Below are 22,044 nucleotides of genomic sequence, written 5' to 3' on the forward strand. Positions count from 1 at the left end.
GCCTCTGTTTCTTTGCTCCTTCTGTTCACCAGCTTGTCTCCAGATACCTAAACACCCCACAGCACATGAACCTGTGGGTTTCTATAGCTCTGCACCAAATCACTGACCTGCCTGCAAGCATCTACTCAGATATTCTAACATCCTTGCCATGCTGTCAAGACCCCCAGTTTCCTCCTTATCAAAACAGGACATACATGCTGATAATTTGCTTTCTTGTGTGTTTCTGTCTATGGATGGCAGTGACTCATCAAGAAGAATTGTGTCTTCCTGAGTGGTGATGTGAACTGATTATCTCCCCAGAAGACTAGAAAAATCCTTCTTTTAATGGGAGGGAGAAAGAGTCCCATAAATGATCCGTGAGGAAGATTACAATCCAAGGAACTTTTGGAGGGAAATATTGCCAGCTTTTCTCAGCCATAAGAGGGAGGGAGGTTGCCTGTGCTGAGAAGAGGCCCAGCTGGGAGTCATTCATGCTGAGATGATTCAGCACTCTGTAAATTGTTTTTATTATCAAGAAAGTTTTAGTTTGAATGGGGAAGACAGAAGTAATCCGTATTTTGCCTTTGTGTGGGAATTTATACTAATCCCTAACAGAATGACCAGTGAGAACTGCATTTAAACAAGAGAAACGTTGGGAAATCACTTCATCTGTTAACAGCCACAATCTGGGCTCTGTATTCCTCCTGTCATAACCCATAGTACTTATTATGTATATCCACAGGCCGAGTCAATCCATGGCTGCTCCAGGATGGCTGTAGCTCAGTGAGTATCCTTCTCAAACCGTGCCTCAGCTGCTGATTTTCTCTTTGTCTTTCTCGATGACAGGGTTGTAGTCCCCAAGAAGTATGATAGGGTGAACTGTGTTGGCCTATTCCACAAGAAAAGCTGTTCCATCCGAGTGGTGAAAAAGACTAATCCTGAGATAAGTTGCAAAGTCTACAATGGAGTTGGATAAGACCACAGGATGTATTTCTCCTCTTCGACACCTACCCCAGAAGCTGAATACACTCTGGATCTCTCCTTTGGAAGAAAGCAGCAAGCAGCATGTCTTCAAGGGAAATGAGCTTGCCTCATGCCTTTCACAGCTCTAATTGTGCCATATCTATCTCATTTCTGATGCTAGGTGGTTTGTCTTACACACATTTGTAACCAAACGTTATCATGGGCTTTTCTCCTATTGGGATCTAGAGTTAAATACATTTTCACATACATCAAACCACTCTAGTCACTGATTGGTCTCCTTGAAAACAGAAGAATTCATGGTGTCTATAAATGTTTGTCAACCTAATTATTGATTTGGAAATCATCTAGCTTTTAAAGTAACAGGTATTATATAAGTTGTTGCCAGACACACGGACTCATTATGCTATTACACTTATTGACATTCCCCCAGTAACCTGTGTGCTAGAAAAATGGGATGAAACAAACCAGAAAAACAGCCCCTTGAAAGCCTCCCCTCACCTTGGTGCCTTGTGTAGGTCAATCCATTAATGCAGATGCACAAGGGAACATATTCTCCAGGAGATAACTGGTACATTACAAAAATGGCAATCCCATGCCTTAGAGTCCAACATACTGCAAAGAGGTGCCATATAAATAGCTCTGTAGCCTTCCATACCAGGGTAGAATTTCCTGCAATAATCTTGTTTGGATCAAAGTCCACTGATGAACAACCCCATGAAAGCTGTTTTTATAGGAAACCTAGACTATAAATCATGTTTAGCCTGTGGACTTCAGGCATTACACTGTGCCTGGTGCAAAGTCCATAAAAGTAGTTAATATGAGAAATATCCTATAAAATCTATTTATACAATATTAAGAGCAATTATAAAAAGAGTGCTGTACAGCTTAAAAGGCCCAGACAAATAATTTGAGTGTGTTCAGTTTATTCAACACTGACATCATAGTGCTTTTCCTCATCTGCCTGTCCTCTACCTTCCTGAAGTGTATTACAATTAAATATTTCATCTGATGCAAACAACAACTTCTTTCCATATCTGCTGTGGAAAACCACAATCACATGGTCTATTTAAAGTGTGGTGCTGAAAACATACAAGTAGAAAACCTGCACATAATAAGGAAAACAGCTTACCAATTATCAGAAAATCCCATCTATGTCAGTCAATAAGAAATTGATTGATGATTCCAGAAAGAAGACAAAACGTGAAATACAATTTATCTTTTAGAATTTTTTGGGGCTCATGGTCAGTTGGAACAAGAAGCAGCTCCCTTTGATGGTATCCCCCTGTGCTATCTTGGGACCAATGCCATGGACATCCCTGTATCTGGCTATGACCAGTCTAGGAGGAACAGACATCAGAGAGGCCCTCACTTCTCTACTTGAGGAGGATGAATCAGAGGATTTAATCCAGTTATATATAAATAAATAAATAAATAAATATTTGTGTATCTATATGTGTACCTCTGTACCTATTTGTGTACCTCTATGGAGGTAGATGTAGATACAGATGTATATACAAGGGGTTATGCTATCTGCTTCCTAAATGCTGGATTCATTTATAAGGGCCTGTCTGGGGACCCCTGAGTAACAGGCCTACTTTTCTGCACATCATTTATGCAGTTCAGAAATAGTCCTGTACAGATACTTCAGTTTCATAGCTCCCCCCATGGAATGAAGGTTATGAACAAATTCAGGATGGCTGATAATGATTGAAATAGCAATTCTGCTTCAGAAAGAGGTAGAGATTCTCACAAAATGAAGCCAAACCAAATTTCGTGAAATATCTACAAGGAGGCCATGTAGCCCGGATAAACTTAGCATACACCTGGACTATGTCCTGTTCCATGGTACATTTTCTCCACATGCTTTTGTCATCAAGTGCCTAGTACTATTCTTTATGGATATTGTTTGCTCACTGTTTAGCAGTGCCAGAGAGAGCAGGACTCCAGATGCTGGAACACAATTAGATTTGCTAAATGTACTGTAGCAGAATTGGCCTCTGAAATTTCATGCTCAGAGGAAAGGAGACATAGTATCAGGGCTCCAGCAAGGAAGGCTGGTATGGCTGAAGATCTGACACAGGAATGCTGGAGGAGACCCTCAAAGCATCCAGAGTGCAGCTAATCCCACTGCTGTGACAATCCTGTCACTGCAGGGAAACGCTCGATTGCAGCCAGTGTTGGTTGGTAGAGGCCTTGCTGTCACCATAACCACTTGCAGGAAGGAGTTATTTGGCCAGAGCAGAGAGGACTATTTCTTCATGCACCCGTAACTCCTTGAAAGGCATTGTCTCCATGGAGTCCAGCTGTTTTTGTAACCAGCTGCAGAGCAAGCAGGACAGTTCTCCAGTGCCTTCTGATAACAGGAGAATGTGCTATGGGTGGAGAATGGGAACAAGGCTTCTTATTGCTCTCTGAGAGCTAAGACAGCCCCATGCCATGTCAGCTACAGTTTCCTTGCCTCATCCCCTATCAACAACAAATGGGACTGGTCCATTGACAGCACTTAACTAGCAATAGTTGGGACTACAGTACTTCCATATCGCTTCCAATGTGGAATTTCCATTATTATGCACACCCATACAAATATTCTTGTTCATTTCTGAAGACTTAATGGGCTGGGATCCTCTCAGAGATTCTACGGACTACTGTTCAGTAGTTCCCACTGGGAAGTGAACCATGTCCAGATACAAACCAGCCAGCTCAAGTACCAGAACCTCTTTCAGTGAGGTGCTGAGTCCAGACTCACGTGAGGAAGTTTGCATTGGCATCTTTGTCTTGCTGCTGCTGTTCTCACTCCAGGGTAACTGCAGCATTGTTCCCTCTGTGCTGCAGTCTGGACAGCTGCTCTCGGCAGCTCCAGCCTCATTGCACCGCTTCCACTCAGTGGCTGCTGATGCATGTAAGTCCCAGATCCATGAATGTCTGCAGGGTTGGAATGACCCAAGTGCTGCTCTCATATCAGCTCATTAATAGTGAGCATTTTCATCCTGCAGTTTGGATACAATGTGGAAAGAACATATGTGTAACAGGACTCTAATGCAGCCCCATTCACCTCACCAAAATGGCCAGGATCTGGCTAGAGAAGCTAGCCATCCTAAAAATCTGTCAAGTCCCAGATGACATAGCAAGATCCTGGGGGCTAAGTCATTTCCTGATCCCTGGGCAGCAGAGCCCTGAGCAGTGTTTCAGGAGCCATGATACAGCTGTTCTCTACTGACTTTAAGAAGAGAGCAGATGTTTATTTGCTAGCTTGCAATCTCTGCCCAAATGTCTGAATTGAGAGAATAAAAGTGGCCCAATGGATCTTTAAATGTTTGGAAGGTGTGAAGGCAAAGCTGGCTAAGGAATGCTGCAGCTGAAGGGAACAGAAGAACAGCTTCACAAATCCAAATATCCCTCAGGAAAAGGCCTGTCTGTTTCCTAATGGTTTTCCTCCCCTTTCTTTAATGCTTTGAACAGCAGTACAAATAAACATACGATAAATAAATTAAGGAAGAAACAGAAGGGTACAAGCCAGCCAAATAAATAATTTCAGCTTCTCTGTCTCCAGTAAGATAGGAAGAATCTTCTACTTCCTGCAAAGCTGGCCAGAAGCTCAAGATCTGTGTGGGCTGATGCTTTCTCATGCCGAGCACAGCCCACATGTGCTTTTCCATCAGCAGACTGGAAAGCTCGTCTCCTTCAGGGGTGCCTGGGTGAAGGGGAAATGCTGGGATATGGGGTGCTGGTTCAAGCTAGTTGGTTAATAAAGCCTCTGAAAAGGAGGCTGGGAAAAAAAAAAAAAGTAACAGAAAATAGGAGGCAGCTCAAGAAACCCCTGATTTAAAAATCATCAACTGTGGACAGCTGTCCAGCTTACACCGTTCTTTATATATATTCCAGTTCTGCGCATCTCTGCACAGTAAGATAAGAGACATACCAAAATACCTTATATCCCTACTTCTTCGTTGCTTATATCTCTAATGATGAAAGCTGTCTGCTAAGCTCTTGAAGTAGATCACACCTGTAATAGCTGTTACCAGAAAAAATGAAAGAAAATGTACAGTATAAATGAAAAACTGTTTTCAATTTTAGTTTAGTTCACATGAACTTGCACTTATTTTGATATTGAATTCTATTTCTCTTAACATACTACATGCCTGCAAATAAAGATACCTTTTTGCTACCACTGCTTATCACAACTAAGAAAGGCTCCAGAACAGTATTAGCCACTGGACTAATTATGTAGCTGACCATAGCTGAAAACTATTTTTATATAAAGACCAAAATTAGGTTATTCTGGTATAGCTGTTGGAAATATTCTGTTTGTGTATTTTCCTAGTGCAAGAGAAAAATTTGCAACTCTGATTTCTACCTTGGTTTTTGATGAGAAAGACATGGGAAAAAAAATCACAGAAATCTGGCACTTCTGCAACCCCCTTTCCCCCCTTTATTTCCACCTTTCTCAGAGCTCTTTCATTTCTGAGTTCTTTTCCTGAGAACAAGGGGGTCTCTTCCCCCTTCACAATCTTAAGTACCTTAGTGTGAACCCTTCTAAAAGAAAATTTCAACTTTTCAATTAAAATTTCAAAATTTCAATTTCAATCTGTCTGTGATGGAATGGAAAATCTGAGAAAACTGCTACTGGCCTGTTAACTATGAGGCAAAATTTTCTTTGGAGCTCTACAGAAATCTTGCCTCAGCAAGGAGGATTAGGCTCTATGTCTGTATTTTGTCTCTTTGTTTTCACTTGAGATCACACTCGTACAGCATGGGGGCATGCTGTACTTCAGATACTTCACAGCTCTTTTCTGAAGTTGTTATTCCTCCCAAGTATCCCTAGAATTTGTATATTTATACAACAGCAGAGGGAGCCAGAACTTCAAAGTCAGACCATAATCATAGGGCAGAATTCATTGGCTAAGTTGAAGGGAGGGAAGGACAGAGGGCGGGATAGAGAGGGGCAGAGGGAGAGAGATGCCATCCAAATTACCTACAGAACGACCAGCAGAGCTTCTCTCCTGGATTGCAAGGACACAAAAGGTCTTACTTCACTCTCACATTTCTGCTTTCTTCCAGAACAGAAATGCGCACCAACAGCAGAGATTCTCTCCACCAGTAACTGGTAAGAATTTTCTAAATTATCTATTTCAGAGTGTCAAGAGCTCACATCTCTTTATTAAAGTTATCACCTGTTATTGCTAAAAAAGCAGATGACTATGTTTGATTAATGAAGACTGTTTGACTTGTCATGAAAGGCCCAACTCTTGTATCTACTGAGCAAAGCTTTGCAACATTTTGGGGTGCAAGAGGGAGGTGGCAGCTTCTTAGGGGCCTTTGCAGTTCAGTGTGCTCCCTGCCACCCTGTGATGTGACAGAAAGAACCTTCCTGGGTGCCTCTGGTCACTGGAAAATACTTTTTATCTTCTAGTCCCTGAGATTTCTTGGTCCTCATACAACCAATGCAGCTTCAGACAGGATACAACACATCACTCTCCAGATATCATGGCTGACTGTCTGCTAAGGCTCCCATTGCAATGTTTTATAGATTCACCACGTCCTTTGGTAAAGATCATCTTTGTAAAATGTATTTTTTTTTCTCTTGGGTAGCAAACATGTCATAAAGGCCATTACTCTTAAAAAATCAGGGGCTAACTACCATTCTCCAGTCTGCTGATTTGCTATTCACATTTTACCTTCGTGAGCTGGCTCCATTATCTTTGGTAAGGTTGCTATGAATTTAACCAGAAAATAAAAAGTTGGAGTAAATGCTTTTGTAAAACTTCCCTGCTTTCTACAGGATCAGAGAAGATTAACCCATAAGAATTTAATAAGCTTCAAAAGGTTTCCCTCAGAAAACATGCAGATGTGAGAGGGGGAAAAAGAATTCCCTAACCTTGATATTCATGCCACCCCTTATGTTATAGACTTGTAACATGTTAATATACACAAGTTTTTCTATACCCTAATTATGCAGGTTCTAGAAATTTTTTCCTATATAGCTTTTTCAACTAAGATAGTTTCTCCCAATATTTTTGCAATACAAAGCTAAAAAGAGGTGAAGAGTCCATCATTAACTTTCGCTGTAGTGGATCCCTTATGGATTTAACACTGTTGTGGGATGTCTGTGCAAACTCAGTGACATGTTTCCTCTTCTGGTTAAGAGTTGCTTTCCTGGGAAGCTGTAATAATAGCCAAGTGATTTTTAACTTTTCTTTAGTATGTAAGGCTAAACAGGCTAAATCTGCTTTACTGGGATGATGTCATTGGCAGCCAAAGGGGGATACCACTGTCAGTCAGTCCCCCTACCATAATTAATATCTGTAATGTAAATTCTGCCATTGTGTTGAACTGTTCCATTGCTCCTTTTTTATTTTTTCCTAGCAGACAACAGGCAGCTTTACTCCCAGTAATTGCTGTAACTCTTTAAATAAGTGATACAATCACCACGTGTCTTTAGGAATTACTTCTCTCAGAATGTCTTCTGGACTGAAAGCCAGTTGTCTGAGCAACTAGTTAGGCTCTGGGGTAGATAAGCAAGTGCTTCTAAGTACCAGATAATGAAGCCAGACACTGCAAACATGTTTTTTTCTTTGACTAATGTCTGATGTAGAAATTGACTTTCACTGTCCATCACAACTATGGAGAATGTTATTTGATTACAGGCAGTGGATGATCATGATCAGCTTTGCAAAAATGACCCACCCTTTTCCAGTGGGTACATAGAAGCCAGCATCTGTAGCAGCCCCCTGCTTTATCCTGTCTCCAGGAAAAATGTTTTTATAGGGGTTTTCATAGGATGTCTTTGAGTCCAGAGATCTCTCAAAAGAGCAATCATGCATTAAGTGCTTGAAGCCACTTATGGTCTAGCAATCTCCTTGAAACCCACTGAGGGTTTCATTTTCTCCCTGACTCATTTCTGCAGAATTCCCTTTCCTTTGAGGAATTTTTCTGGATAATGCCCTGGGGCAAGACTTTTGAGGTGACAAGTGATAATTTGGTTTCTTTTTTTTTTTGAGACAAGCTGAGTGGCATTTGTTACTTAAGGAGGCTGTGCTGTTCACCAAGACAGACCCTTCAAACTTTGCCTGCTCTTCTGTCTTGCTTCCAACACAAATAGAAGAGTGATAAATGTCTACAAAAGATGTATGTGGGGAATTGAACTTACACTAAGATTAATTCTGAAAGCTCGTTGTCTTCTTCCTTCTGTATCCTGTTAATTTGCTGCAGACTTTTGTGACACTTGCTTTTTAGAGAAGCTGTCTCATGCTGCATTAACTAGAGAAGAAACTCTCATGAACATCTTAGTTTTTGTTACTGAACTCTTTCCCAACATTCATTAAGAGTCTGAACAGAATTCCTCTTTCTTCTTTAAAGATAAATGAGAAAAAAACAAGCAAAAATCTCTCTCCCTCAACAAACCGATTTAGAAGATATACTTCTTAGTCCTACAAGCCAAGTAAATATTGCTTCATTTTCTGGGGAAAAAAAAGCTGTTTTTTCTTAGATCATAATCTCATTGGTATGTTTTCTGGAGTAATTAGAAACCTTCAATACAATGAGGGGACTAACTAACACCCCTTTTCCCACTGCACTGGTGATTCACTGTATTAGCTCACCTTTGATTCAAATGTCTAAACAGAATATGCACACATTGCTTTGTACTGGCTCTTGGTTTAGAATAAACTGAATGGCAACCAAACACCTTGAAAGCCAAACACATCACTTGGGAGTGACTACCCTTGAGGATCCGCCACCCAAGGATACCATAATAGGATGCATAAGTGTAAGGTCACAGCAATAATTATTTTTCTGTTTTTCTGGGTCTGCTTTTTACATTACGGTTGCTGGAGCAAGAGTTAGAGAGCACTACAGACATAGGAAATCTATGCATTGACTTTTCCCAAGACGTCAGGTTGGCAGGTGGTTTAAAGCACCTCATGGTGCATCACAGGTTCCCTTGAGACACTGGACAACTCATGTCCCATCTCCCTTTCACGGTCTCCTTATCTGTGATAAGAGGGTGATAATTCCTTTTTTACCTCCGGGCAGTACCGTGAGAGTGAATGCCCAGGAAGTGCCTGCCATTCAACTGGTGTGGGATACCACAGAATGCAAGGTGATGAAAGAGAGGGAGCTCCTAACCCAAGAACACACATTGCAGAGATGCTCTTCATCCCCACCACACCTACCATCAGTGACCAACACACAGCCACACAATCTTTGCTATTTCTCTTGGAAATGTGCTCCGTAAACCTGTGGGAACTGGCTTCTGCTTTTCAGGTGGCTCCACCACTTTCTTTTTTTTCCCTTCAGCATTATTAGTTCTCACTGTTGCACTAGCGTGTCCAAAAGTGTCTGGGACCCTTGAGAGAGCTTGCTCTGTGGACACAGATGTTTGTAATAACTGCGCATATTTTCATATTTTTCAAGCAACAAAAGAGAACCATGTGTTTGTTGTTGAGGATACTGTAGCTAAGGACGTGAGGCTGGGATCGTAGTAAAAAGCTCACGTGTTTTGTTTACTGCAAAATCTGTTTGTCCTGTCCAAATGCCAGGACTTATCTCTTCTGACTGGTACAAAATAATATTGCAGGCTGCCCATCCCTTGGCTCTGTTTTGTTTGCAGTATCTCCACTGGCCAGCAATCATTAAAAACAAGGAATGTTTGAAGGTTTTCATTCTATATCATTTTTTGCACTGAAACAGACCACCATACACTCCCCATGTACACATGGAATCCATACATCACTTTTGCTGCTTGTTTTTCTTCCAGAAAGTGTATCAATCTGTTCACATGGATTGAGCAACAACACAAAAAATGAGTGGACAGAAGGAGTTACACCTATATCCTCAATTTGGAAAATTTTCTTTGCCCCTCTTATTTAAGATTTAAACTACTGAGGAAATGAAAGACTATGAGAAAGAAAGGGCTACTATATTTTGTCTTGACTGCCTCGGATGGATATGGATAGATGATAGACAGATAAAGAGAGATAGATTTATATAAATCAACAGGTCCAGCAAAGTACAAAAGAATTTACTGTACATGTTTATTTTTGCTGATGAAGCAGAACAATGATCCCAAACCATCCTTTTATTTACTGCACACTATTGCTTTCTTTAGTTCCTGAGAGGCAACATCTCTAGAAAACAATAAAATTCATAATGGGAAAGACAAGGCAAAGAAAATGATAGGATAGTGGGTGCTTTTTGCACTGTGCTGGTTGTCTTTAGGCATGCAGTTGCTCAGCAATAAATGCTACTCAATTGAAGTGATAAGCTCACCATACCATGTTACTTATGCATTCATACCATAATCAGTTGTTTTTTACTGAATCTCAGACATTTTTCACCACCCCACAAACTTGTTTGAGTGATGTTTAATCATTGAGGAAAGTGTCATGCAGTGGTTAAATAGGGTCATTCCCCGAGTATTTATTTACTTTTCATACTACAAGCCCTTGAACCGCACGAAACTAGGAATCAAGCCTCTGGCCTGATGAGAACTCCCAGCAGAGTCAGATTTTTTTTTCTTTGATTCCTGGACACAGAGGATTTGGACTCGAGGGTCAGGATTATAAAGCAGCCTTTTCTATGGCTCACAGGAGTCATCTGGGAGAGTCAGGCAGTCCTGTGACTGAGATTTCCAAAAGTATGCAGCACCAATTAACTCCATGGGTTCGGCTCCTTGAATCCCACTGAAAGTCCCAGCTCATGGCTTGCAGTAGTGAGTTTGAAGCAGACCTATCTGTCTGTACAGGAACATTATCTAGCAGATCGAACATGCTTTTACAACAAATTTGTAAAAAAAAAAGAAAAAAGCAAAATTATGCTGAGGGAGAATCAATAAAAGTCTTCCCAGAAGGAATTATAAGACACTATCAAAATCACTCACTCTTAAAGCCAAAATCAGGGAACTGGACTGTATTTCTGATAAACCCTGTCATGGTCACTTTAGGGGAGATATCAATGCTTTGTGGGCACTGGAGTTCATCTGGAATGAGGAAGCAAGAAATTTGGACTGCAGTTCCCATGACCTATCACAGCTGTGTAGAAGCTGAAATATGTTGAAATTATTTTGAATTATTTTAGACTTTTTAAAAATTTTCCCATGATATCCCTCCAGAGAATGAGCCTGAATTTTTGCATGGTGATTGTCTTGCACAAATGTGAGTTCTGGCTGCAATTACAAATGAATTTCACAGAAGATATTTTAATGTTGGCTTTGTGCATCTAATATGCCTTGCTTTGCACATTGACATTTAGCACAACTAAGGTAAATGCAGCCTCACAATGTCCTCTGCCCAGTTTTGAATCAGAACCTTGCAAAACCATAATTGCACACAATTTTACCCTGGGTGGGTTTTGATCCAATTTTCTTGTATCACCACTCTACTGTATTAGTGATGTTCAAGATACTGCACTGCGTGAAATAATGAAGTTAAGATGTTCTTAAATCCATGGGACAACCTCACAATGAATAAACATGGTCATAATTCAATAGAGTTGTACACACTTTCATACCACAGTGTAGCAAAGGGCTCCATTTTATGATCTAATAAACTGTGTAAGAGGGAGCTGCAGAATATACACAAAATCCCTGGCATTTGCTTCCCTGTCTCCCTCCTTACCCTTTTGACTAATTTCTTGCAGCATAACTAAACATATTTTTTCTTTTCCTTTCCTTTGCAGATATTACCCGGACCTTCCACAGCCAGACAGAACAGATATAACGCTTTTAGGCTGGCTCCAGAAGACTCAGACTGTGTTTGACTACCACCCTTTTGCATAAATATTTTGGGATTCAAGATGAATAAGACAAGGGCTGTTAATGATGTTTTTCATTTCCTGATCAACAAGAACTGGAGCTCAAGCCGAAGCTTTCCTATGAACCTTTCTAATCAGTGCATGAACATCACCGACCTTACTGTCTTTCTGGCCACCTCCTACAGCTTGGAGACTGTTCTGGGCATCGTGGGAAACATCTGTCTGATTGCTGTCATTGCCAGGCAGAAGGAAAAGGCAAATGTCACCAATATCCTAATTTCCAACTTAATAATTTCAGACTTGTTTATGTGTCTTGTCTGCCTGCCTTTCACCGTTGTTTACACCATGATGGACTACTGGATATTTGGAGAAGTCATGTGCAAAATGACCTCTTTCACTCAGTGCACAACTGTGACAGTGTCAATCCTTTCCCTTGTCCTTATTGCTCTGGAAAGACACCAGCTCATCATAAACCCGACTGGCTGGAGGCCAAACACCTCGCAAGCCTACCTAGGAATTGGAGTGATTTGGACTTTAGCATGTCTCATGTCCCTACCCTTTTTGACCACATCCATCTTGTCTAATGAGTTGTATGAGCAGCTCTCACACTTCATGAATTTTTCCACTGATAAGGCAATATGTATCAACTCGTGGCCTTCTGAGCAGCACAAACTTATCTACACTACCATTTTACTGCTCTTGCAATACTGCATCCCTCTGTTCTTCATTATCCTTTGCTACCTGCGAATCTACTTGCGGCTGCAGAAGAGAAAGGACATGTTTGAGAAGAGTGAGTACAGCAACCGAGCAGTCCAGCTGAGAAGGATAAACATCTTGCTAGCATCCATGGTTGCTGCTTTTGCTGTTTGCTGGCTACCACTGCATGTTTTCAACACCATCGTGGACTGGAATTACAAAATCATTTCGCCTTGCCACCACAACCTGATCTTCTCATTGTGCCACCTGGTAGCTATGGCTTCTACCTGTGTCAACCCTGTTATCTATGGTTTCCTAAACAGCAACTTCAAAAAAGAGGTGAAGTCACTGATTCTAAGCTGCCAGCATAATTCAGTAACTGCCTCAATGGAAGAATATGATCATTTGCCTTTATCCACCATGCAGACTGAAATTTCCAAGGGGTCACTGATGTTGAACTGCAGGCACAATTCTATCTAAACATTTCAGAAGGGTGCACTAACACCCCACACCACCTGTGGGTATATAAAGCAACTGGTGATGCCACAGCTGGGATGTGAACAGGAAGCCATCACTACCTGTTTTTTGAAAGAACAAGCAGAGTAATGTTGTAAATGTTCACAGTTGCTGCTGTGGTGCACAAGCTTTTCGTGTCACTGAGGCGGTACGGACACTGAGGAGACTGGGCTGATGTAAAGCAGCTGCTCTAAGATCAGTGACTAAGCTGTGCCTGCACAGAGGCTGGCATGGGTTTATTGGCAAAACTCGTAGCTCTACCATGGCTGCCTGAGCAAACCAGATTTCCAGTTTCATCACTGCAGGCTGCCAAAAGTTGTGTGGGAGAAGACTCTTGCAGTTTTCCAGTATTAGTAAGATTTTTATGCACAGCTGACACACCAGTGGAACGGAGATATGTAAATATCATTTTTTTTACCACCTCTCACAGCCCATTAAGTAACAGTAATCTTTCAGATCTTCACATAAAACAATTGCCTGTTTCTATGAAACTTCACTCTCTGCCATGGGCTTGAGAATAGTCATTGCAAGTAGGGACAAGGAACAATGACCCTGGTATGTAAAGAAGACAGTCACTTATGAAGGATGGCAGCAAATGAGAATGTTATTTGATGGATTAAACTCAAAATGCATTGAGATGATACTGAGAACTGTTTTTAAGCACATGAAAACCAGTTGTAGATCTACATGGACATGAGTCAGTTCCTGCTGCTGTCAATCACCAAGCTCTGCAATCCTACAGTTTCATGTCATGATGGTACAAGATGGCCAGATTACAGGAGTTCTTCCAGGACTTGGTAGCAACATGACGTTCTGCTTCAGCATCTTCTTGGTACTTTAATTTCAAAGTATCTAATTCAGAAGGTCAGAATGAGCATGAAAACCTGTTTGTGGAAATCACGTGTTTCCAGAGTGGCTACACTTCCAAAGAAATAAGCATATGCATGGAGAATTTGAGTTTTCTTAAAAAATAAAGCCTGATGTCAGATATCAGTCCCACTCACTGGGACTGGCATCAGCAGCACAGGTGAAGCTTAAATTCCAAAAAATCAAAAGAAGGTCAATGAAAATACATGGGTGGAATCCAGGTCAGGCTGAAGCCAAGTCACATAGGTAGTACTGTCAATTGCTCTAGTAAAATGAAGGTCATATTTTTTCACAACTGTGTTATTTGTAGCCTTTGTTCATGAAACCTACAAACTATAAATTCTTTTTAACCTCTGGAGCCAGAGAAATTGCTCAGTGACTACTGAGAAACCGAGGCATGCCCAAGAAGGCCATACTGAGGTACAGATTTAAAAAAAACAAAACAGGTAGCAAGCATAAAAAGGAGACCAACCAGTTCAATGCTAATGAAATATTGAAGCATATTCTGTCCTGATTTCCCAAACTAACCTTAGCAGAAGACCAGACTGGATGGTCAGCTGAGGTAATTTCTGACATGAATTGTGCTTTGATAAGCAGTGATTACTTGTTGCAGTCAATAAGTTTGCATGGAGCTGAAGATATCAAGTGTATAGTTATGAAAGCAACTAGAAATTCCCTAGCTGGCAGATCTCTGATCAGACAAATTGGTATAAAGACAGGTGAGGAAAAGTCTTCTTGCCATGCTGTGAACTGACAGGAATATGGATGCTGAGCAGAGTATCCAAGGACAAGAGCTAACCCCTATGTTAGAAGGCAGCAAGAGCTATCATATCCCCAGCTGGCAGAAATAAAAGGTAACCTCTTGCCATGAGCTGGGTGCACAGATTTCAGTGGTAAAGCTTGAAGTTTGGCCTTGAATTCTTGTGTGCAGAATCTTCTGGCAGAAGCTTTTTTGATGCAGTCACCCCTGTAATTCTGGCCAGAAACTGTATATCTTAGTAAGAGACTTAATGTGTGATAACCTTTTCTATCTTCCTCAAGTACGTGGCAAGACATTTTTGCTTTTTTCAAATGGATTCCAGCTTTATTTTATTTTCTTTTTTACTTGCTATGCTATGCTGAGAAGTTGTTTCTCTTGTTTAGTTTGCATGCAATGTGATTTCTAGACTGGACATCGAGTCTACTAGAAACACAGAACAAGAGGACTCTTACATTAGCTGCATCTTAAAATTTGCTGCTGTAGCCAAAACCACCACAGGATGCTGAGTAGCACAAAATATAGCAGCTCCTCCTAATCAGTGTGAGTTATATCAAAACTGTGCTGTATTATTCCAGGGCTTAAATACTGTATCAACTTTGTCATTGTTTTGCATTTAGAATCAATTTAAGTAATTGAGTAATTCTGCCTGTTTTTTGCACTTGTTAGAATTCCAGCATTTAGCTAGCCAAGGTGTCTGCAAAGCTATTGTAAGAATACTCTGCTAAACACAAACACGGAAAATTACCTGATACATGGTCTTAGGTATATAACTTTTCAAGCATCAGTGTCTGAAATGGAAACACATTTAGCATTTGTACTTCCATGAACCTGTCCTTGTCACTTTGTCACTAGCTCTAAATGAAAACTTTTGGTAAAGTGCTTACAGTATGGCAGAGACCTGCCACTAGAGCTATGCACTGGCATTGTGCATCAGATCTGAATTCTTCCTGCAAAGGGTAGAAATGTGAGCAAGATCTGACACTGTTTAACTGTAATTCATGTGGCCATTTGTTTCCATGAACACAAGTAGATACATAAAGCAAGCAGATCCAACTTTACAATAACACAGACAAACACGAACGGATGTTATCTTCCTCTCGTGATTAAGCAAAGTGTCAACTTTGGAGTCAACTACTGTTTATTGCTAACTGACTTTGGACTGGATAAACTACAGGATTTAAACACTAAAAGCCACCAAACTGCACCCATACATCTAACTGCAAAAATGCAGATCCTCAGAACTCCCAGCCAGCTGCAGTCTATCCATCTACTTACTATCCTGAGATACATTGTTTTCAACTCTAAAATTTCCTAAGTAACTAAATAAACTTTAAAGAAAACACAGAAAAATAAATATATCTAGGTACCAAAGGACTGAATATGTACAGGAAAGGTGCCTGTACCAATTCTTCATTCTGTGCATACACCAAGGCTTATGCTGCTGTGCACAAATGCAGTAGAGGATAATACCCTGTAAGTTTTAAAAAACTTCTGTAGCAACTGTTCCCTGTTCCCTCTGAAGACAAGGTCACAAGGCTGGGTGAAATTATGCCTGCATAGTTGAAAGAGCCATTTTATTTGTCACTTTGAGGCTTTATGCAGCCAAGGGCGGCTAGGTTTCTTTGGTCCCAGCAGAAGGTAACAGAACAGAAATAGCTTGCATACCTCTTATCTATCTGTAAATAAGAGATACTGTTATTGTGTAAGAAGCATTGAGCATTTTTGTGTTCATTGTATACAGTGATGGTTTTGGGTATACTCTTTAAAGTTCTGCTACTGAGTCACAAAAGCAATGATGGAGAAATAGGCAGGAGTGGTGCAAATCATGAGTTCCTACAATTTTAAGACCTTACAGTGCCTTTTTTAATAAAAGGTTTTCATAATCTTGCCTCTTGTGACACATTATAAGAAGACAGCAAGGTTTTCAGAGCAAGAGAACAACTTATTCTGTGATATAAATAGCACACTACAGGGAATCTTAGAATAACAAATAAAGTAATATTGTCTGTGTCACTTCTCTGTGCCTGCTTCTGTAAAATGATGTAATACTCTTCATAACATAAAATATGTAAGATGTAGTCTTCAACTAGTGTTTATCAAGAGAAAAAAAGTGTATGGTGTAATAAGAGCCACTGATGTGTGAAGGATAAATAATTTGACACATTTTTCCAAAGGACAATGGTGCAGTGCAGCTGACAATGGAGGACAGGCAAGTACAAAAATTCAACATGGAACATTGGAATATTCTGATGCCAGAACTCAAATCTGGCAGACTTTTCCGATTACACAAGAAGCTGGGTCCTGTAAGGCACAGTGTCCTGAACCAGAACCACAGCCAGAAAGTAACTGACACTGCTGGGATGAAAACCAATGTGGGATATCTAACAAAATTTTACTGAACTTCATAAAATGCTTTGACTGGGTTAAAAGTATGGGTAAATTTCTCTGACTGGGTTACCTGGCTTGACAGAAAGCAAACCAAGGCACTAGAAATGACTGCAGATTGAGCTATAACCAGGTTGGTTTACACTTGCACACACAAGGGAAGAGTGCAATGGCAGTGTCCGCCTGCCTGGACTGGTGGCGTGTGGCATGAGCTGCCACAGGGGCTGGCAGCAATGCTGTGGCAGCCATCAGTCACATCTGCAGCGTTTGCTGTTTGTTTGCTGTGTGCAAACACAGAGGACACACACATCTGAGGACTGACACTTGGTGAGAGATTATTGTGAAATAAGATGTCATACCCTGAGGACCACTTCAGAGATCCTTTTCCTTTTGCGTTGACCAAAGTGTCTTCTCACAAGATCACCTGGCATTTCATTTTACAGGCCATTCTCTTCGAGTTTCTTATCGATCAAACACTGGCCTGATTTTCATAAGAGTATTGATTTCAATGTAAATTGTTGCTGCTTAGCATGGTGTGTCATCTGGGTTTATATTGTATGAGCATCAAAATCCACAGAGCTTTTATGCTCTTCCCTCCCTTTCTCAGTTTGCTCTATAAAGTCACTTATTTGAACTCAGGAAGTCATAAGTAGAATAAGCCTGAGATTTATACTTCTGTACTATGCCTTTCCTGCCAGACAATGCTCATTAGGCCTTAGTCAGAATTGTTTTGTTGTCCTTCCAATAAATGCTTATATGAAGCCCAGTAGCAGCACAGAGATTTTATGATGGAAACCTGTGTTGAAATTTAATTCCAGAAATGTCTATATTTTGTTTTTTTCTTTATAGACCTTTAGTTGATGACACCCTCCATCCCTTTGTAAAAGAATACTCAGTTAAATAGTGCTGTAGCATTCATCACATATAATAGGAAGTATTTAGTTCAATAGAAATTGCAACACAGATTACCAGATATAATACTAAAAAAATAGCCATGATGCACATGAAATGATGGCATAATAGTGATATGAATAAAAGTTAAAAAAAGTACCTTTAGAGGAATATCACAAGATGCAGACTGACAGTAGAAAGATGGATTTTCAGTCAGAAGGTATGCTAACGGAGAACATGGAACTTGCACTGTAACTCTCTAAAATAGGACTAGGTTTTGTTCTGTCCTTTGAATATAGTAACTTCATGATTTATTGTGTCCCTTATCCAGTCTATGGGAAAATGAATCCTCCCTGTTGGGAACTAGCGGGCAAATACTACTTCATCCTTCGTAAGTATTTGTCTTGATTCCATCTGTATAAGGTTGCATGTAAAATGCACTTGTCCAATGCCATGCCTTAATTAAGCTAATTGATTCACTGAGCATTGATTCATCGGGTTAATAGGCTGACTTAATGACTAAAATTAATTACATGCACCATATATTTCTTTATATTAAAGATAGATTGTAGAAAAGTTCCCGATGCCCTAAAGACCAATATAACCACTTTCTGAAAGACCTTGCATTCACAGCAGAGAGCTGAAAACCACAGGAAAGTTATGGTCTTCTCAACATGTATGTTAAGCTCGAAGGAATTTACACAATCAAGCAAAGACTTTTGTTTAAACTCACAAATACGTAGACTGCTCCAGGAGCATAACGCACATGTACCCCCAGGGCTATGTTTTGGGAAGGCTCCCAGGCTATAAAAATAGCAGAAGCTGTCTGGCACTGTGGTAAAGGTTTTTAAAGCTGGTGAAATGAACTAATGCCATGGGTCCCATTTAAAATTCAGCGTGTGCTGAAATCCATCAGGGAAACGCAGCCGCACGGTGCCACGTTGCGCAATGTCCTTTCATAATAACCCATATTTCCACAAGCCCCACGCGGCGTGTGACACAACACAGGCATGCACAGCCTTCCACCAGGCAAGCTCATCTCCTTGAGCAGACAAAAACAGCCTTCTGTTAAACCTACAAACTGCTAATACAGTTCCTCTGCCTCAGAAGGAGTCTATCAAAGGTAGCTCTTGAGAGGATGAATATGTTTTCCATGCACAGCAAGGAAAAGCTTCATGGCATTGTAGTTGCATTCAGTATCTGGGTGAGTTGCTTACAGACACTCCTAAATAAGGGAGTATCTTATTGTTTGTGGGGAGGAAGCAGGGAATTGCTTGGCTGGAACAAAAGGAAGCGTTCTACCTGTATTTAGAGCAACAGGCAAAGTATTTGCGAACAGACCCCTGATCCAGCTCATGCATTTGCACTGCAAAATGAATATATTACATTACAGATTTGCAAAGGTTAAGGTTTAACTGAGGACAATTTGAGGTTTTGTGCTTCATAACGTTTTCACTGATCAGTTTTCCACAAACCACAATTGGTTAGAACTACTATATGCACAGCATTCCAGGATTAAAATATACATAAGATCTGTGGTAAACACACAGTTTCTCAGGATCTGGGCCTTGGCACAAATGTACACAGTGCATTTTAAAAATAGGTCCTCAAGAAAATTGATTTTTTATTTTGAAAAATTTCAAACAAACAACTAACAAGGACAAAAAAATCCCTCATTCTGCAAACAGGTTGAATGTGGTAAAAAAAATTGTTTACTTCAAATTATGTGAGGAGTAAGAGTGCTTTGGTGTTAAATTTTCTACTGTGCAGTACTTCCTAGGTCAACACATTACTTTCACTAGAAAGAACAAAAAGGAAGAGTAATGATAAACACTGCAAAGCACACATGAGTGCACTGCTGTGACTGGTAAATGTGGCAGTTCTGAGCTGCTGATAGCTTCTCTTTCGTTTAATAAGAAGGAACGTGTCTTTGTTTCAACCAGCTTAACTCAGTATCAATTTTTATAAATAGAATTCACCTGAAAGAGATACTCTCTCTCTGAGCACACAGAGAGAGTATTTGAGCTTAAAGGACAGGTTTAAGACATTAACCATAACCCTCTTGTATCTAGGAGATCATGCAAAGTCTTTATTAGTTTTTTTTAGACTTGGAAACAAATCAATTGATGCTGTTGCTATGATTCAGCCATCAGCTTGACTGGCTGCATTCACTTTTGTCTGTATAGTCTGTTATTAAAGGTAGGGAATGAAAAGAACCACTCTGGTGCTTATTTTAAGCATACTTATCAGCAGCAATCTCCTATTTTATACTAAGAGCAAACACTGTTTAATATATCCTTTTATAACTAAATACAAATTACTAAGGGGTATGGGGTCAATACGTGGTACCAGCTTCCAGGAACATCCATTCTTTATCAAACTTTTTTTTTTTAAATAGCATTTATAATATCTATTCAGGAAAACACTGTCAACTGTTTTAATAGAGGTTTACAAATCACTGCTTTGTTAGGAAAGAATGTCTGTGTTGCATCCTCTGTTAATATGCTTCAATTGTAAATAACTGCCAGCAGCAGTTATCTCCTACAATAAACTCCAGGCCTTCCAGTGCCATGAGGAGAGGCAGAAATTAAGTGTAGGCAACTACTCTTAATTTCCACCTACAGGAGCACATGAGCTTGGACACCACTGGATGTTTTCCTGCATGCCACGGGGACATGCAGGGATATTCACACACACTCACAGTGCACACACAGCCCCAGACCTGCTCTTTGCCACACCAGACAGTAGGGATGTGCAGATAACTAACTTCTGAGAACAGAATACATTAACAAATTATGTAGGTGCACGCCTTACCTTTCTACTTCAGAGCCCTGAAGACACAGGCTGATAATTTTGCTCACTATGCGTGCTACAAATACAACGTGCTGCTGCTGCAGAAGCAGTCCAGGGAGGTGAGGAGGGGCCTTACACACACTGCCCATACATCAGCTGCTCAGCAGTCCTGTCAGGGAAGGGCATGGCCTTGCCCAAGCTGCTGCTGGACACCTGATGGAGCAGGGCTTTGGGAGGCACAGGCTGGGCATTCTGCAGGCAGCAGCAGGGACTGCAAAGGTGCATGGCTCATCAGTGGTGACAAAACCAAGAGTATTCACACATGGTCAGAGCAGGATTTCAGAGGGACCAGGGAAGTGACACAAAGCAGAGGTCTAAGGTTAGGCAGAGATTTGAGGATCCTTTTTTGGAGTGTAGGTGCCCAAGGTCCATCTAAATCTAATATTTAATTCAGCCCCAAGGTGACGTGCTAAAGTCACACAGGGAGCTTGTATCTGAGCAGTTGTTGAACCCAATCCTACACCAGCACAATAATCAATAATCCATTTCCACCTTTACCATACCTAAATCTCTGAAAACTGCAGCTCCAGCATGTTCAATCTAGAACAGACTCAGGGGTAAGAGCACTAGAAAGGAGATGGGGATGTACAAGGTGACCTGAATAAGTATGGGCAGTCACACAACTGGAACAATTAAAATGATTCCCCTTCTTGGGGAGTAACTTGATTTTATAATTAACTTAGTTTGAATGAGTTTATTTCTTGCAGGTTCTGTAGTACTGATGAACCATCCAGTCCCTGAGGAACACCAACCTGTGCAGAACTTGATAGATATGTTTTCATGCAGTTTTAATTCTTATTTGGTTAACCATTAGACCTCCTCAGTTGCACCTAAAGAAAGCAAAGGTTCTGTATGCTCTGTCTCCATAAGAAGAGCATCCAAAATGTACAGCGAGCTGAAGACACAGGTCTGATTTTTTCAGTTAGTTAACATCAGAAAACATATAGTCCTGCTTTCTGCAAGAGACAGCATAAGTCAGAGTGCAGTCATAATGATGGATCCAGGCATCATGCTGGTCTCTTCTGAGCTTTCCCCCCACTCACTTGTTCATCATCCTGTGGGCTGTGACAGTACAGCCCAGCAGAGCTGGGAATTGCATAGCTGAACTGACTTGCATTTAAAAATAAGACTTAAAAAAAAATTAAAACCATGGTTTGTTATTTTTAACTTTGTCTTATCATTGATCCAGTTAATGCAGTGACCCTATAAAGAATTTTATCATCACAAATAAAGAGACACTGGCTTTACACATGGAAAAAAAGCAGGGGGGATGTTTGGGACTGGAATTTCTTAGATGAGCTTTACCACCAAAGTCAACATTCTGCCTAACTAAACCCACAGTGTCTGCATTTGTACTTTACCTA

General features: G+C 40.6%; 1 protein-coding gene across 1 annotated transcript; it reads left to right on the forward strand.

The window, feature by feature from the left end:
- Positions 1-5,925: 5,925 nt before the first annotated feature.
- Positions 5,926-16,552, forward strand: LOC119702874 (neuropeptide Y receptor type 4-2-like). Its single transcript, XM_038141534.1, has 2 exons — positions 5,926-6,067; positions 11,638-16,552. Exon 2 carries the CDS (start codon positions 11,755-11,757, stop codon positions 12,886-12,888), a length of 1,134 nt encoding a protein of 377 aa, XP_037997462.1. The 5' UTR covers positions 5,926-6,067; positions 11,638-11,754; the 3' UTR covers positions 12,889-16,552.
- The last annotated feature ends 5,492 nt before the right edge of the window (positions 16,553-22,044 follow it).

Source organism: Motacilla alba, chromosome 6, assembly GCF_015832195.1.
Source record: "Motacilla alba alba isolate MOTALB_02 chromosome 6, Motacilla_alba_V1.0_pri, whole genome shotgun sequence".
NCBI classification, from domain to species: Eukaryota; Metazoa; Chordata; class Aves; order Passeriformes; family Motacillidae; genus Motacilla; species Motacilla alba.

Bases quoted from the DNA above. Each gene is read 5' to 3' on its own strand.
- LOC119702874 (XM_038141534.1), top strand. From the start codon at position 11,755: ATGAATAAGACAAGGGCTGTTAATGATGTTTTTCATTTCCTGATCAAC.